The sequence below is a fragment of the Phaseolus vulgaris genome, chromosome 6 (genome assembly GCF_000499845.2).
Source record: "Phaseolus vulgaris cultivar G19833 chromosome 6, P. vulgaris v2.0, whole genome shotgun sequence".
Taxonomy (NCBI): Eukaryota; Viridiplantae; Streptophyta; class Magnoliopsida; order Fabales; family Fabaceae; genus Phaseolus; species Phaseolus vulgaris.
In genome coordinates, this window is record NC_023754.2 from 22,329,152 (window position 1) to 22,347,981 (window position 18,830).

General features: G+C 27.5%; 2 protein-coding genes across 2 annotated transcripts; both read right to left on the reverse strand.

Annotated features, from left to right (window-relative positions):
• Nucleotides 1-126: 126 nt before the first annotated feature.
• Nucleotides 127-1,035, reverse strand: LOC137831918 (LOB domain-containing protein 24-like). The gene is made up of 2 exons (XM_068639823.1): nt 828-1,035; nt 127-483 (listed from the first exon to the last, which is right to left on the reverse strand). Exons 1-2 carry the CDS (start codon nt 1,011-1,013, stop codon nt 154-156), a joined length of 516 nt encoding a protein of 171 aa, XP_068495924.1. The 5' UTR covers nt 1,014-1,035; the 3' UTR covers nt 127-153.
• Nucleotides 1,036-10,543: 9,508 nt separating this feature from the next.
• Nucleotides 10,544-12,170, reverse strand: LOC137831919 (transcription factor MYB8-like). The gene is made up of 2 exons (XM_068639824.1): nt 11,910-12,170; nt 10,544-11,319 (listed from the first exon to the last, which is right to left on the reverse strand). The coding sequence occupies exons 1-2, from the start codon at nt 12,040-12,042 to the stop codon at nt 10,607-10,609; spliced, it is 846 nt and encodes a 281-aa protein (XP_068495925.1). The 5' UTR covers nt 12,043-12,170; the 3' UTR covers nt 10,544-10,606.
• Between the last annotated feature and the right edge of the window lie 6,660 nt (nt 12,171-18,830).

An 18,830-nucleotide genomic window follows, 5' to 3' on the forward strand; every position in this document is an offset into this window, starting at 1 on the left:
GAAATTTATTCATTTGCCATAGGTACACAGAAAAGTTTTTTAAAACATGTCTTTTGCTAATATTCATTAATTAGTGATCATAGTTTAGAAAAGAAAGTAAAATTGTTAAAATATAAGCACAGACGTGTACAATATACTGAAGCATCCAGTGTTCTAGCAGGAGGGTGCTGGGATATTGGTGTATACCCAACCACCTTCCAAAGGAAATTCAAATGGATCTGAGGCCATAGGAGAATCAAACATAGGGTCATTGACGCCAAATAAAGGATTGTAATTGCCACTAATACTCAACAACTGCTCCTTTTGTTCTTGCATCTCTGACACCCGCGTTTTTATCGAATCCAGCTGTGCCTTCACTTCCTCAATCATCTTTTGTAACTCGTAAATAGATCCAGCACTCCCATAAACTGGATCTCTAAGCCTTGCTGTGGCCTCATACACCATGGATTTAACTGCATCCTCTCTCTTTGTTTCCTCAACCATCTACAACAACAAGCATTACACATATTTAAGAAAGTTCAACGTTTTCTGTCTCTTTCATCTTGGTTCATGTCAGTAAGAAGAAACGAGACACAAAAGTTCATATATTTATCAGTTGATTGGTGTAAGTTAGTTAAAAAAATTATTTCCTAAAGAAGAGATGGGATTTGATTCTACAACATAGACGGTGCCATCATGCCACAACAGATTTTACTAGTATATATCAATTGGTATAGATTTATCAGTTCTCAATCACGGCAAATAGTAAACATTGGACAAAAAAAGCCGTCTAATAAGATAAATCTTTTGTTACGACCAAAATGGATGTATCATTATATATATCCCACCTGAATCATTCTGACAACGTTGCTAGCACCGAACACTCTATGCACTACAGCAAAATTCTCAACCTCGTTGGTTGGGAAATATGGAGCAAGTACGCACTTACTGTCACATCTGCGGCGTAACATCCTGCAAGCTGCGCAAGGTTGATGTTGCATACTCGGCTTTGCCTCATCAGCACGGAAACCCATATCTTCAGATACGCAAAAAAATGTTATTAGTGTCTTAACTCGGTATGATCAAGGTTATATATAAAGAAGATGAAGTTGTTATAATAGGAAAGGCAGAAAAGTTCTTGGTTGTGTATGCAACCTTTTCAAAGGTTAAGTGCAAGTAAGATGCAGAGGCGGCCACAAAAGACAGATTTTGGATGACGGTAATCTTAAAAAGTATAATAAAAACAAAAACTTGGAAACATTCTGTGACTTTTGTATGTCTCACTGTTGGGACAGTGTACCTAACACACGGTATAATCCATTTAGGGTTTCCTAGTTGTTTATTTATTTATTTATTTATTTTTATAAAAAGTTTTTTTATTAGGTATCATTATGCAACTTGACATCTTAGCAAGACTGACACTTCAAGTAACAACAATCATCTGTCATCACATGAAAAAAATATTATTAAAACAAAAAAAAGAAAGAAAATACAAAAATGTGGGGGACTATACCTATTTATAAAGAATTATAAGAACAGATTAGATGAAAATCTATTATACTAATGAAATGATTCTCTATGAATAAATCCTAAATTAGCCAACTTATCAACACATGCATTCCCTTCACGAAAAATATGAGTAATCCTAAACCTGATTTCCCACAGAAATTAAGACAAGTATTTCATCGATTACGAAGCATCCACGGAACATTAGTCCTAGCAGTAAATGCACCACAAACCAAGACAGAATCACATTCAAGCCAAACACTAGCAAGCCCCATTTTTTGTGCTTCCTCCATAGCATGTATAACTCCATAAAACTCACCAACCAAAGCAGTCTGAACTTCAAGAAACGCTGAAAAAAGCACAAATAAATTCTCTCATACTCCCATGAAAAATACCTCCACAAGTAGCAAGACCAGGATACCCCTAGCAGCCCCATCAGTATTAATTGTATTAATTTTAACCCAACCTAGTGAAGGAAATTTCTATCTAACAGAAAAAGGACGAAGAACTTTACCACTACGAGTCTTAATACCAAAAAACTTAATCACGTTGAAATCTAACATATCATTCTTCATTGAAACTTTAGACGAATTTTCCACTATAGAGATGAAAAATAAGACCAAACACTGATTCAGCAAATTAATACAATCTCCCATGTGGCTAGACCCAAATCCAACTACGTTGGAAGGAGCTAGTTCTTTTTTAAAATCATTACATAAAAATCAGAAGAAACACATTAGGATCCACCGTGAAAAGTTGAAATGTTGTATAAAAGTCTAAGTATAAACATCATTGTTATACCCTAAAATAATATGGAAATTTTATACATACTATCTTTTGAATTTTGGACACGCATAGGGGTGGATTCAAAGTGGGAAGTGTAAAATGTCTTACCATGCATATTGCGATATTAATTAATTTCTTTAGTGTTCCTTTCAGTGGCTTCTTTCCTTGAAAATTGAAAAGAAAAAACAAAACGTTAGCTAGCTTTGGTTGACAGATAGCATTTAATTATACATATCTTACGTGTTTATGAAATTGACGATCGTATCATATGAAATCAGAGGCAGACTTTGACTGCAATGGACCGCAACTGCAAAATATATACGAAATCTTCAAAATAAAGTGGAATTAATTAAACCTTTGTTGTCGGTGCTCGCGAGCTAGGTGCCACTCTTGCTAGATCAACTTATCTAAGAAGTTACGTGCATACACTACAAGAAACATACATTAATGTTGGCAAAAAAAAAACATGCAGATTGCGAAAAGCTGACCCTAAATAAAAAATAGTGTTGAATGTGCCCCGAAGAAAGTGGGAAGTGGGTTTAGGGATGCATTGCTCATGGGGGATGTGAGAGTGCACTCCTTATTTGCATCAAGAGATATATATGAGGAAGAAGGAGTGTGGAAAGAAAAAAAAATAAAAATTTATGCTTTGCATTATTGAAGAGAAACATTAGTGAAAGAAAAAAAAAAACACATAAGCACTTATAAATTTACGTTTTTATCCTTAATATTAATAAAAAAATAGTTTAGATTACTTAATTTTATTTAATTTCATTCCAAATAAACTGTACATATCCAAAAATATTTAATATATTCATAATAAAAATAAAAAAAATATTAAAAAAGTATTTGTAATAAAATAAAAATACCTATATACCTAAAAATATAAATATATTTATAATAAAAAAGTATTAATATTAATAATATAAATATTAAAATAATAATATTTCATATTAATTTATAAAATAATAATAAAAATACAAATAATAATTTTAAGATTTTTCACTGTGATTATATCTTAAAAAATAGTTGTTAATTGATTAAGCATATAACATAATTGATTCACCTCTATTTTTTTTTTAGGATAATCGATTGTGTGGTGTGTGTTGAAATAAACATATTCGATTATGCTATTAAGATATTCAACATAATCGATCAAGCTCCTAAAAATCGTGGGTAATCAATTAGACTCTTAAACATAATCGGTTATACTATTTTTTTTCCAAATTTTCCAAATTTTGTTTTTTATGATTTTTCCTTTGATTTTTTAGGTGTTTTTTTTCATTTTTTTTTCTAATTTAATATTATGTTGTATTTATTTTTAGAAATATTTAAAAAATATTTTCTTATTAACCAGAATTAGTAAAATACATTATTTGAAATTATAGGTTATTATTTTAATAACTTTATTTATATTATATTATTCAGAATTTAATTATCACTACAATCATGAAATATAAACTAATTTTAGAGAAAAAAATAATTAGTTACTATAATGACTAAATTAGAGAACATTTTAGAAAATAATTAGTTTCTATTAGTGTTAAATAGTTTTTTATTCTATATTTTCTTTTGTTCATAATTTTTATTTTATTTTTTATACGTGTTGTGTTACTATCAGCACAATAAATTTAAATCAACAACCAAAAAAAAAAAAAAATCAGTTTGTGAATTATAATTACTATAAATTCAGGTTTTCAAACTATAAAGCAAGATTATCTATACAACATTTGAAAATACAATCTCTGTCCAACAAAATACAATGACTACAAATTATAATTTCATGCTCCAAACAAAGAATTACCAGTAGGACATTTTAAGCTATAATCTTTCGAGTTTTACTCGGTACAAGATAGAAACAAAAATTCTTATAAGCAAACTATATTATATTTATTAACTATAAATAACTTAAAAAAAATATTAAACAACAGTTAATTTTATTAAAAAAATAATAATTTAATTAAGTTAGATATTATTTTATAAACTAAATAATTATAATAAGTAAAGAATTTTTATTATTAATAAAAAAATTATAGAATAATTTGAAACAATTTCTAACATTAGTTATTAAGATTTTAGCTATTAATTATTTTATATTTTAAATTAATTAAAGCATTAATTTATAATTAAAAATAATTGTTAGACACTATGAGATTATGATAGTGACCCTTATAATAATTTTCTTCACACATTAGAGATTGTCTTAAAGAGGTTTGTAGAAGAAGATGAATGTATACAGGTATAACAAGTAATGATAGTTGCAAAGTGCAGTGGGAGTAAACAGATATTAAATAATTTAGATTAGATGGGAAGGGGCACTTATTTGTGTGAAAGGAATATTAGATACCCTGAATCCAATATCAAAGAACACTTATTTTCCAGTTTAAAATACACAGTTTATTGGCCTGTAACTCTTTCTCTTTGATTGTTTCTTTTGTATGTTATGAAATGTTCTTCCCAAAAACAGAAATTTAATCAATCAATATCATTCCCCCCAACGAATAACTTCATCAAGTTAATGAATATTCAACCCGTCAAACAAAAATGGTCTTTATATGAATGTCTAGCAACAATTTTTTTTGAAAGAAGACAACAACAACAAAATTTAATGCAAACAAAAACGGAAACCAATTGAAAATCGATTGATCTACGCATTGAGGATTCTAGGTTATCACAACACAAAAACTTCTCTTCCCCACAAAATCTCCACTAATTGTCTCGAGAATTGTCCCTCTTGAGAAGCCAAACATTGGTGGATGGTGACAGGAGTGGCAGAGAAGAGTAGAAGAATCAGGAAGAACATAGAATTGTAGAAGAACATAGGTATACCATAACCACTGAAAGCGCATTTCCTTCTCCTTATTGGTGTTTAATGACAAGTTGACAGTCCAGCCAGCCAATATTATTTAAAATCGCTAAATGGTTAGGTTCTGAGAAATTGAAAGGTTCTCAAGAACTTTCATATTTATCGAACCATTAGATTTTTGACAAATGGCTACCAGATTACAAGTAAATTTAGTTAGAAGAACGTAGATCTAAAATCTCGCAAACAGAGTTAAAATAATTTGACAAGATCCAGTATACAAATCACACCAAAATAAAGTAAGATATGAGATATAAACTTAGTAAATAAAAGTATAAATAGCAAAAGTTCAATTAGCCTAATGAAGCTCAATATTTCTTATATAAATAGGTAATTCGATCAGGTAAGTATATATTTTTTAGAGATAAAATTACTTAATTAAATTTGTTCTGACTTTATTATTGTAACATCTTATAAGTACACATCATATGTGCGATACACCGAGAAGTTGAGAAAGAAGAAGGAAGAAGATCACAAATAACATACTTTCAATTGGTTTTTGATGAGAGAGGAAGATCCATCTACAAAACCGAACTTTCAACTACGAGAAAAAGGGATGTCTACCTTCAAAAGACTCTCCGATGCTTAATTTAGTAAGAATACAAAGATGATGATAAATTCTTAACAAAAAATTAAGAATAAAAGTATAGATTAAAGTTTAATGTGTCATCAAGTCAACATCTATTTATAAGTCTTGTTGAACTCAGACCATTAACAAAAACATTGAATGATTATCATGAGTAATAAATGGATTTTATAACAGTAACCTATAATCGCTAATAATTTATAATCGATTTATAATCTGATTTATATGTCTTAAATATAATATTAAACAGATAGTTATTGTCTTATTTATATGTTTTAAATATTATATTAAATGAGTGGTAATTAGTCTGAATGTACTAATAGTAATTGGGGTATTAAAAAAAAAAGTATGAATATAGATGAAACACAAAAATCCCAATGTTCAATTTCATACTTAGACTGCAGAATTTAAGTACATAAGATCGATTTCTTTGTATCCAGAAAATCACAACTAGGTACAAGGGGATCAGAAGCAGGGAAAGGTTGAATCAGACTGAGGGGGGTACTATAAGCGCATTGCAATTTAAAGGTGGAGTGGTTGATCACACTGAAATTTTCTCTCTAACACAGATTAAGGTTTGGTCATGGATCTCATCAAAGATACCGTCAGCTAATTTCTCATTCTCTGATTGGTGTCTTGAACCCTTGGTATGTATGTATTCTGTTTAGTTTTTATGTAAAAGGTTGTTTCTTGGGTTTCTTTTATTATTGATTGAGATGGGAAAGAGAGTAGGAGGTCTTTTGGTTGATATGTAGATGGAAAGGCTCTTTGAGAAAATCTGTTTTGTTGTATAAGGGTTGGACCACCCCTGAAGTGGTCTTATTTAATTTCATTGCTATTTGCTGATAAAAAAAAAAAAACTATAAGCGCATTGCAAGAGACATATAACCATAGAACTGAACCCAAGTTAAAATGTATGAAAAATGAACTAACTAAATGGGGGCAGAGTGGAACAAAACTGATAGCAGAAAATATAGTCAACTAAATTGCTGAGGACTAGCTTAGTTTGCAGTAAGTACAGTCTAAGCAAATCGGGTATTGATAAGACAATATTTTCTGTGAACTAAAACTCAAATTTGCATGGAATTAGTTGGTCTAATTAATACTGTTATGAAATTGATTGACATTGGTAGGAGTATTGGTATTGAGGTACATTCTTATTTTCTTAGTCACAGTACTTATATCCTGATCATGGTGTTTTATTAGGATGAATATTAGGAGTGGAGTGAGTGTAGGAGTAAGCTGTATGGGAGTGGAAACAGTGAGTGTATACTGTTGTTTGGTGCACAGCACTGAACTTATGTTAGATGTATGAAAAATGAGGTACAAGGGAGCAGAGTTAAACAAAACTGTTTATAACCTTGTACCTATCAGAAGTTTTAGGGTGCCAAAATTGACATCGTAGCTATCAGTTTATAACCTTAAACAAACATTTTTTTTATTACTAAAGCGATGTCAGAAAATATAGGAGAGCCTTGAACTTGGTCTTGGGTAGGGCGATTGTTGCCACAGAACAATTCTCAAGTTTGCTCAGTCTACTAAAATTATAAATCCAAAATTGAAATTAGAAAATTAAAATTTAATTACAAATTGAGCTAAAAGTAATATAAATATTAATTTGAATGGCCTGCCTTATCGTACTTTTTTTTGTCAATTTGCTTGAGACAACTGACCTATTTCAGTAACCTTATATATGGTAACTTGTCTATCTATTTATAATTCATATTTGATTGCGTTCTCTTTTCAAAATCTTAATAAATAGTATCTGGTTGGAGGAAGAGGGCTTCATCCATTAAATTAACATAAGTTTATTACCTAATTAATTATAGGTATGTTTGGACAGCTTAGTTCACAAAACATAATACTATATACGTTTTAAATTAAAAGTAATATTAGTTCTCATATGCATTTACAATAAATGATACATGTTCAAACGTGTTGTTTATCTTCATTTTATTAATTTCGTACTACCAAATTCACTTCAATATTAATATTATGTTAATGTAATTATTTAATTTTACGAAGTTTATAATTAACTTATATATATTTGAAGTATTTTTTTCTCCATTTTTTACAATATAAAAAATTTTAAGCAATAGTTGCCTATACAAATAACTATGTTTTCACATCATGTACTTCAATTATAAATTTTATTAAACAATATTGTTTAAATTATCATAAATATTCTTCTTGAAATTGTTCCAAAGAAAAATTAACTCTCACAAACTTATGTCTTTATATAAATTATACTAAACCAATTATTTGAAGAACAATTCTTTCAATACTTTCAAAATGAATTATACTAAAGTTAGAGAATAAAATGTAAGAAAGTCATAAGAACCTGAGTTAGTAGTTCGTGCCAAACCTTGCTTTGGTTGGTATGAAACTATAATGACAACTTGGTCAGATAAAGTAAAGCCAGTAGTTTGATTTGAACCTAAATAAAAATAAGATCCTCTTTTTGGAGGTAGGTGCCATGATATGATTTATTAAAAATATTTTTTTTTTATCGTATAATGATTAGTTATTACATCAATTCATTTCTTTCTAAATTTGTCCTTTTTTAACAAAATAATTTTGTTACAGAGGCGATAACTAAATCCAATAAGAAAATGTGTATAAAATAGTTAGGATGTATTATTGATGCTCGTATGCCATTTTAATATTCGCAGATCTTAATTTTCATACATACATATACATACATACTTATACATGACACACACCTGAAATTGTCACTTAAAAAAACAACTACTAATTCACTCAACTTATCTCACACGCATCTATTAAACACATCACTTCCTCTTGCATAAATTTCGGCGACTTTAGGGCAAACGTGTTGTCAGTAAGTTGAAAATAGAAGAAATAATATACGCAGATATCATTAGAATAAATATATTTTTTATATTCTGTATTTTTTATTCTACTACTTTACTATTTAAATTACCAAAAAAACTTAAATATTATAGTAAGATTGTTAAATAGTTTATATAAAATAAGGATATTTATCTTGGTTTGTATTAGAACAGAAACTCCATGCTTCTCACTGAGGACTGGATTCTTCCATGGGTTTTAAAATAACAAATCTCAACAATTGATAATCATTATTCAAAATTGGGAGTTGCTTTAATTTATAATATATAAATATACCATTTTTACTTCATACACAAACTAGTTGCACCTTTTTTATTACATGCGTTGAAATTCGTATGAACTTTAAAACATAGTATTTTCTATTAATATTATAAATTTATATATATATATATATATATATATATATATATATATTCTGAGTCTTGTAATATTATTTTTTCAAGAGATTAGTATTATTTTAGTATTATGCTATATCTCCATATTTTTTCAATGAGACAATTCTCATTAATTATTACGTATGATTATTAGTTTAATAAATATTTTTTAAATTATGTTTTCATTTTCTTATATTTAAATGTTACTCTGTATTTTATAAAAATTATGAAAATACAACAAAAATTGTGAAAATAAAAAATATATTTAAAACTAAATAAGTCTGTCATTATTTTTGTCGGGAACTCAAAATATCAAAGAAATCTCTATCAATTGTTAAAGCTAATCCTATTATTTTAAGTATTTTCGAATTCCTAAATGTTTGCTAATATTAATTTTTTTACGTGCAGACTCGTAAGATTAACTAAGAGTTGAATATGAGTGTTGATGTATCTCTAACGATGACGGGCTAGAAGGTAAGCACGTGAGAAGCTAAGTTTCAAACATCTCACTTCGCTGGAAGGAGGTTTATCTCACTTTCTAACACAGTAAGATATCTTAGTTCACATTTTTAACTTGAACCTAATTCGCTCCTAGCTTATAGCCAAAATAGCCATCTCCACTTGTGTTTCTGTTACTCCTCACAAACAATAAGCTATTAGTTAAATGGGCAATTTTGTTTGGGATGGTCATTCATTAGAAATAAAGTTAAATGATTTTTGTTTGGGATTGTTATTCATTAGAAATAATGTTAATTTATAATATGAAATGTATGTAAATCTTATTTTATAAATTAGTTTTGTAAAATTGAGACACATTTAAAGTTCAATTCAATTATTGTTGAACCTATTATATTTTTTTTAGTTTGATATATTGTTTGCAGTAACGATTTTTTATTTTTATAAAGATTGAAACACATCTAAATTGCTTCTTCTAATTTTATTATTTTTTGTTGAATTTTTTTTAACCTATTATGTTATTTACTATTAAAGATCATGTATAAATATCTGAAAAAAATATATATTAGAGTACTCGTATCAACTAAAATAACAAAGAAAAAAAAAACATCTAACAAAACATGATCTATAAGAGAAAATAAAGATTAATGAGAAAATTGTGTGTTGTATATTTAAGATGAGTGATACATTCTATTTAAAAATCACACACTTTATGTAAAAAGATAAAATTCACACTTTATGTAAAATAAGATTGAATTCACACTTTATGTAAAGCAAAAAAAATTGGTTGATCGTATGTTCTCCATTTTCCTGAACTAGATCATGTACTAAATAAATATTACAATTATAATACCTATATGTTAACTTCACAAAAATTTATGGAAAACAATTTTATAGTTATTATTAAATGAATGAAAACCTCTCCACTAACATAACATTATGGAGAGTGACCAAACTAATGTTCACGGGTCATTAAAAAAGGCTCTAATTATTAATTCCATCAATAACTAAAAACTACTCTTTATAATTAAAATAATAATTTTCCTAATTGTTAATTAATAACTTAGAAGGTTATTCTAATTACTTAATCAACAGTGATGAAGGAATAATACAATGGTCACATGCTAGCTAGAGCAAACTTTATTTTATTAGTTCCAACCATATATTTTACCATTATTTCTACATCTACACCAATAAAGATTGAGCAAAAGAATCTAATTCATCTGCAGGTTTCTCTTCATCCTTCAAGAGCTGCAGGTACTCTTCATAGAGCTTTTCAAGCGTACCATGATCAGTGTGAACATTATCAGAATGAGATTCCACGTAAGAGGAGCTGTAGACCAGGTCATGGTCTTCACCAAAGAATATTCCAACCTCGCCATTGTCTCCATCGCTGCCTACCCCCCAAACCATGTTTACCTCTCTTGCTTCTTCTTCGGGGCTCTGAACTTTCTCCTGGCTCGTTGATGCACTACCTGAATTCGAATCCAGGGTGAAGGTGCTCTCCGTTCGAGGCACACATGACAGAGCCTTAACCCTTACGGCTTTTGGTAGATAAACTAAGGTTTTCTCTGAGCTCCCTTTCTTAGTCTCATTCTTTTGCTTGTTCTTCTTTTTGCCCTTCTTCTTCTCTGGCGGTACAGTTAACTTGTGGTGTGTCTTAGGATCTGTTCCTTGATTTCTCAGCTTCTTACTAAGATGGGTATTCCAGTAATTCTTTATCTCATTATCTGTTCGTCCTGGTAATCTTCCTGCAATGAGGGACCATCGATTTCCTAAAAGTGAATGCATTCTAATTATGAGATCATCTTCTTCTGGACTTATGTTTCCTCTCTTTATATCAGGTCTCAGATAGTTCATCCATCTCAGTCTGCAACTTTTTCCGCATCTAAGAAGACCTGCATCAACCACCAACCATCATTATCTAACTCAAAACAAAACTAAAAGACAGTGTGGCTACAGTAAACTTACCATGTTCATATGTGTTGTGGTACAATAAACCTCACTTAATTAACTCAGGTGATTGAAGGTGGGGGACAACTTGAATTAAGATGTTACCAAGAAAATATAATTTTTGACAGCTATCACCGCACACCTTGTCCCCACCAATATTTCAAAAAAAGAAAAATATATGACATAAATTTTATTTAACCTTCATTTATAATTACTCTAAATATAACTTTCTAAGAGTTATTCTAAAAATTAATTATTTTATTATTTATGACAGTACGATTAGATGATGCGTTGAAATAATGGAAGAGAAGCGTAAAATTAATCCGACTAAAAAATGAAAGTTAATAGAATAAAGACAATCAGAGATGTACAATGGTATAAGAAAGAAAGAACGAAAGATGCCATTTACACATAGTGGTAACAAACATATTATACAGCGAAAGTTTGACGATGATAACAGGATCAAGAAAAGCAATTGTAAAGAAAGGAGATGATGATTACGAAGGGAGAAGCAAATGAAGAAGATTGAGATTACCAGCTCTTTTTGGCAGTGATCTCCACTGGCCTTCTCCATGAGCTTGAATATACTTAGTGAGCAATGCATCTTCTCGTGGAGTCCATGGACCTCTGTGCAACCCTACTTTGGAGCAACAAGGAGCTCTTCCCATCTTCACCAAACCAAACTAAAATCACCTTCAAGTGGTGAATGGAGAGAGATCCAGAAGGTTCTCTACCTAGTAATAAGGAAGCATATCAGCTTCTCAGGTTCCCAACACCTTACCCTCCTTTTAAATACCACGTTTCTTCTCTTTTATAATAATATATATATTTGTTTTATTCCATGGACCACGACAAATCTGATTCATGGTTGTTGAATTTTAAATTGATTAATTAATTGAAACTTGAAAGCCAGCCAGCATTACCTCAGATTTGTTCATAATTCTCTATCACAAGTTACATGTTTTTAAAATATTAAATTTTATATCTATGCTTTTAATAAAACCATTTCTTAATTAAATACTTTTGCCACAAAATGGCTATGCGTTTTATTTGGAAGGTTGTGATATTATTATATATGTATAAATAGAGTAATGTTATTCTAATTTATTTATTTGTAAATATAGATCCGTGCACGAAACTCAACGACCTTTCTTCTATCTGTCTTTCTACCGCATGCTTTCTCTTAATGCTTTTACATGCATTCGTATTCTTATTCTTGGGACTTGACGTCAGCCTATTGAACATGTCCATCCAAGATATTGCAACTGAAAAATATGTCTCGTAAACTTCTTTTATTAAGAGATTGTGCTCGTCAAATGCCTTCAACTATTTTGCCCTAACCATATTTTTTTTAAAATATTCCAAGATGCTAGAAAAATAATTCATTATTTTTAAAATAAATTAAACCAAACACTTTATGATCCTGACCATCTATTTCTGTCCTACTTTTTATATGTTAGGATAAATTTTAAGTCTAATTCAATATTGATAAGTTCAAGAAACATTTAAGATAAGTTCAAAAGTGACTTTGATATTGTATTAAAAGATGAACTTTAAGTCTAACTCAATCTAATAAAATCAATTTATAAAATGAGGTTTACGCTCATTTATAAATTATGAAATGTTCTAATATCTAGTCGATGTGAATCTTCAATAGCTCTTACATTAAAATTCATCACTTTTTTATATAAAAATTAAAAATAATCATTAAATAAAAATTAAGAAACAAAAAATAATTAATTACTATATGAAATAAATTATATATTATTTTATAAACTAAAAAATTATTTATATATAAAATAATGTTTATTATTAATAAAAAATTATAAACTAATTTTTAAATTGATATATGATTAACTATCGAGATTTTGACTAGTGAATAATTACATACCAAGTTAAAAACTAGTTTATATATTTTCATTAAAAAATTTAAACTACTTTAAATATTAATAAATGTAAAATAGTATTTAATTTAGTGAATTAATATAGTAATTAATTTTCTTTTGTTTCTAAAATTTATTTTTATTTAATATAAAATCTAATTGCATTTAATTTCAAAACAATAGTTTTCACACTTGCATTTCCGTTAAAGAAATATGTCGAAATGTATGGTTATTAATATTTAATAAATAAGTAGTGTAAAAATAATATACTATTGCCGTATTAATATTGTACAACTTAATTTATGCGGAGAGTAGTCCATTTGTTTGTTTATTTGAAGTTCTTTTTTATATTTATAAAAACTTTCATGATATTATTATGTAATTTGACATCTCAGTTAGGTTGATATCTCAAATAACAACAATTATCTATCATCACATGAAAAAAATATTATTAAAAAAGAAAAAAGAAAGAAAATATAAAAATATAGGGGAAGTATATCAAAATTCATATGCTAACAAAAACGATACATAGGTAAACTATACATTTTTATAAAGAATTCTCAATTAAATGGTTCTCTATAAATAAATTCTAAATTGATCTTATCCGCACATGCATTTTCTTCACGAAAAAATATGAGTAACCTCAAACCTGATTTTCCCACATAATTAAAACAAGTATTTTATCGATTACGAAGCATCCACGAAACATTAGTTCTAACAATAAAGTTAGTACAAACCAAGACAAAATCATTTTCAAGTCAGACATTAGTAAGTCTCATTTTTTGAGTTTCTTGCATAACATGTATAATTCTATAAAACTCAATAAACATAACAGTCTGAACGTCAAGAAATACTTCTATTTTATTCTATTTTTTCCTCCTCATGGTGTCTTTACATTTTTTTTAGATAAGATTATTTTTTTCGCAACTAGTGATATATTCAAAATCAATTCTAGTAAGTACATAAAATTTGTTTTTTTGTTTCGGGAAAGAAATTTTTATGGAAAAAGCACTTGGATGTTTCAACCTTATACAAAATTATACTTGTGAAATAAAATTTGTAAGGTCACCTTATATGCTGTTGTTAGTATTTATAACAATTGAAAATCAAATTAAATAAATATACAAACACAAAAAGTTATAGTTATAGTCCCCTGTTTGACTCAGTTGTATATAATATTTAACATTATTGGAAGGAGTCTATTTGTTAGCTGACTAGTGAATTAACGAATAATATTTTAAAAACATAGTTGGAAAAAATCCATTTTGTTATTTTCTTTTACTGAGTACTATAGCAGAGTAGAATGGAATCAGTCATTGATCGAATAAAGAAATAAAATCTGAATTATTTGTTATCGATTATACAACTAAGATAAGTAGTAACAGCTGCAAACATATGAAAGAATCCAATAATGAACTTAAATATATTCGTTTTATTTGCTAGCTATGTTGAACTGGATCGTGTCTTCTTTCCCCTTATAACAGGTTATTAATATATTAGTTGCTATAAGAATCAGTGTAAGGATTCCATCTCAAACCAACTATAAAGCCTAAAGTCCATCACCAATAACAAAAAGAACAATGAATCAAATTCTAGCATTAAAAACAATTAATCAAATTATAGAATTAAAATAAATTGGGTCACTCTTCTTGTAAATTATTCATAATTTTCAAAACTAAACATTTGTTAATTTTTAAAGAAACTATTACCAATTTTTCTTTATCTCTTTTATTTCTTATAGAAGTTCTTATAAAAACTTGTCCAATGTTTAATCATTTAACTCATCTAAATCAACTAAGGCTGAAATTTTGGCATCAAAAAGCGCCTCAAATCCAAACTAATAAGTACAATGATGCCGTTCAACAAAAAAAAAGTACAACAATAATTCAAAATAGAAAATAAATACTTTGAAGTATTCCTATAAGTACTTGAGACATACTATTTTACAATGATATACATTTTTTTGAAGTTTAATCATCTTTATTTACTTTTAAGCTTTAGCTCTAATAAAATGGCAACCTTGATATTTCTCTCTCTATTATGTTATATTATATTTATTTAGCATCATGTTTTAAAATTTTCTTTGGTTTTTGTCTGAAAAATATTTTAACAAGAGATTTAAAATCAAACTTGGTTTTAAATGAATTTTAATTATTATCCTTTAAAAAAAGATAAATATAAATTACTTGAAATAGAATTTGAGCTATCTTCTTATGTTTTGGTAACGTTTTTTAAATGTTCGATTAAGTGTCAGATAATGAAAATTATTTAAGACTAAGAAACTTAAAGTTTAATAGTCATTGATGTGTATATATAGTTTCTATGTGAATTTATGATTTTTAAGACTTTTGAAGTGTATGATCTAAAGATTTATAAGGTAATATTTTCTAAACATAATTTATTATATAATAAAAAATATTAAATAATAAATAATTTTAGAAATAAATAAATAAATAGTTTCTATATCAATTATTAATTAAGTTAGATACTATTTCTAAATTATAAAAATATTAATTTTTATAAAAAAACTACAAAATAATTTTTAAATTAGTATATAACATTAATTATTAAGATTTTACTAACTATTATATATTCTAAATTTATAATAATTAATTTAGAATTTAGAGTAGTTAGTAACTAAAATTTTAGTAGTTAATGTTAAATATCAATTTAAAAATTAATTTAATTTTTTTTATCAATATTAGAATAACTAGTTATTTTTTATTTTTAAAATTAGTTATTGTTTTATTAGTTATTGTGTAGAAAAAATAATTATGCAAGTTTTTACTACCAAATTAGAATCTAAATAATCGGTAGTTAAAACTTTAATAACTAATTATATATCAATTTAAAATTTATTTATAGAAATCATAATTTATTTATTTAATTCTAAAATAGTTAAAATTTAGTCAATATAACAATTAATTATTTTTTTCTCTAAAATTAATTTTTTTTAATGAATAGCATATTTGAAAAAAAATATATATATATATATATAATTAAAGAAATTGAAAACACGACTAAGTATTAGTATTTAACACAAACCGTTCAAATATGAAAACTAAGTTTTCTGTTTGTTGAAAATAAACAACACCTGAGGTGGTAAAAAAATAAACGAAAAGAGAAGCAATAGATAATGTTATGCTTACGTTGCTGATTGAAACAAAATAAAAGTTTGATGTAACTTACTGAAACAAAAATGTTATATTCTTTAGTTACTTGTGAAATAATAAAATTAATTAGATACAAGATTTTAAGCATTTTTCCACTGAAACCTTCAAAGGAGTTAAAAATGAGGAATTCTACGTGAGGGGATCTGTGTATGTGGAACACTTGTCGGTATACAACCGTGGAAACGTGGAACGTTAAATTTCAAAATTAGATAACCAAGAAGTGTGTTTCAAACAAGTAATATTCAACTCATTCATTCCCGTAGACGAAGTAAGGCACCGTGGTGAGTTGTGATTAGGTTTCACATAGGTGCATCAAAGACAAGGTTAAAAACAGCTTCACACGAAATACTGTCGTGTGATGAAAATGAAGCCACTAATTCGATCAGAAAGTGTTGAGTGACACAATAGTTGTTCATGTCAGAGTTGACAAAACTAGTTTCGAGTACACACCTGTTACGAAGTCAAGAGGTGCTTCGATGACCACGTAGTTTTGTTTAAGGTTATACATATCAATGCATGCTTGTACACATGGCTATTTTGAAAACGTTTCCCATTGATTGAAAAAATGAAAGAAATAAGTCATTGAATTAATGCAGATGTTGTTGACAATATAGACCAAATCCAAAGATGAAGTGAATTTGCTGATATGAACTCGCTTCTTACTTTGAGAAATGTAGCCGCAACCAGGGTTAAACGGATCTTAATTTCCTCATTTTGAATCTTACCAATTAATTAGTGTACTTTTTTGCCATGTATATCAATGTGTTTTAGTTTCAATAATCAAGACTTAATTTCCATATTAATGCTTGCTTTATAAGATTTATGTACTTTCCATATTTAGCTACCTGCTTTGCGTAAACGGTGTTGATTAGCAGTATAGTGTCTTAAACATTAACGCATTAACAAGTACTATTTATTTTTATTTCCTAAGTTTAACCATAAATTTCACGCATTATAATTAAATTAAGTATCCAAAATCCTGGCTGGAAAGTATTTTGTTTTTTTAAGTGTTATTTTTTAATTTATTTTATTCTTTTATCGATAAAAAAAATAAAAAGTGTTATGCACATGTGATCGTAATAAGTATCATGGTAATTATATTATTTATTAATTATGTCATTACGTGCTGTGAAGGCAGCTGAAGAATTCATGCTCGTTCAACTTATTTAAGCAGCATCGATTCATTCTATATGCTGTAAAATGTTTTGAGCAAGCTTAAACAGTTTTATATAAAGGATGAGATATTCCTAAAGTGTTTTACTTAATTTTATTTATTAATTAAAAAAATAATTATGTCATTTTAGGTTAGAGGAGTTGAATCCTAAAAGTTATTAATTTTGAGAAAAAAATGTGTTTTTTTATAGATAACTTTAGAGAAACTCGTGTTTAAAGATACTTAAACACTAACATGAGTACTTCTTCCCACAAATATTCATATAATTTTTTTGTTAATCATGGTGTACAAAAATATAGTTTCTTTTGCTAGGCCTAATTTATGGCGAAAATAGTCATGTTTGGTTTTTAATTTGAGCGATTCAAACTTGACTTGGGAAATAAATTTAATTTTATATCATGTTTAATTATTTTTTAAAGTATGTTTTTGTATTAATTTTTTTTTATAGGAGTCACGTAACTTATTATATTTTCGTCAAACTCATAATATAAATTTAAGTTTTTATGTAAGATATTGCTTAAATGAGAAATTAAATTTCATAACAAAAATAATATAGTCCTTAATTTATCAATGGAATTTAAAGTTTTTCATAAAATTTACTTATCCATCATGTCATATTTTTTTTCTCAACAACTGAAATTAGAAAATGACTTCTAAATTAGAAAATTACTCCTGAATTGTAAAATTCAAAATACAAATTTGGAAAAGTATTTTTAATTACAATAATTATGGAGGTGCATAAAGAAATTATGGAGATGCATAAAGAAATTCTAAAGTTTGGTTGCTATATTTCATGGACTAGAGAAGACCAAAAAAGTTCAAATAACCAAAACCAGCGTCAAGAAAAGCCCAAGCTTTCTCTGACCACGAATAATAAATCAACACCAAAATTTTCTCAATGGAAGTTCAATACGCAATATTATTTCCTTACTTAGTTAATCCCATTGACATCAAAACTTTACGAGAGAATAGAATTTGGAATTGATAGATGGAAAATGTTGAAGAACCTATGCGTGGTTAGTGAAACTAAATACCAAAAACATGATTAAAAGGACAAAAAACTGCATATTTTGGACACAATTTGCAGGGCTAGTTTACAATATATATTTGTAAAAGAGACTAAGGACTTTAATTTATTAATTAATTCAATCATCAATCAAAAAATAATTCTCTCTAACATCATTAAAAAAATAATCATATAAATTTCAATTGATACATTCACAAAA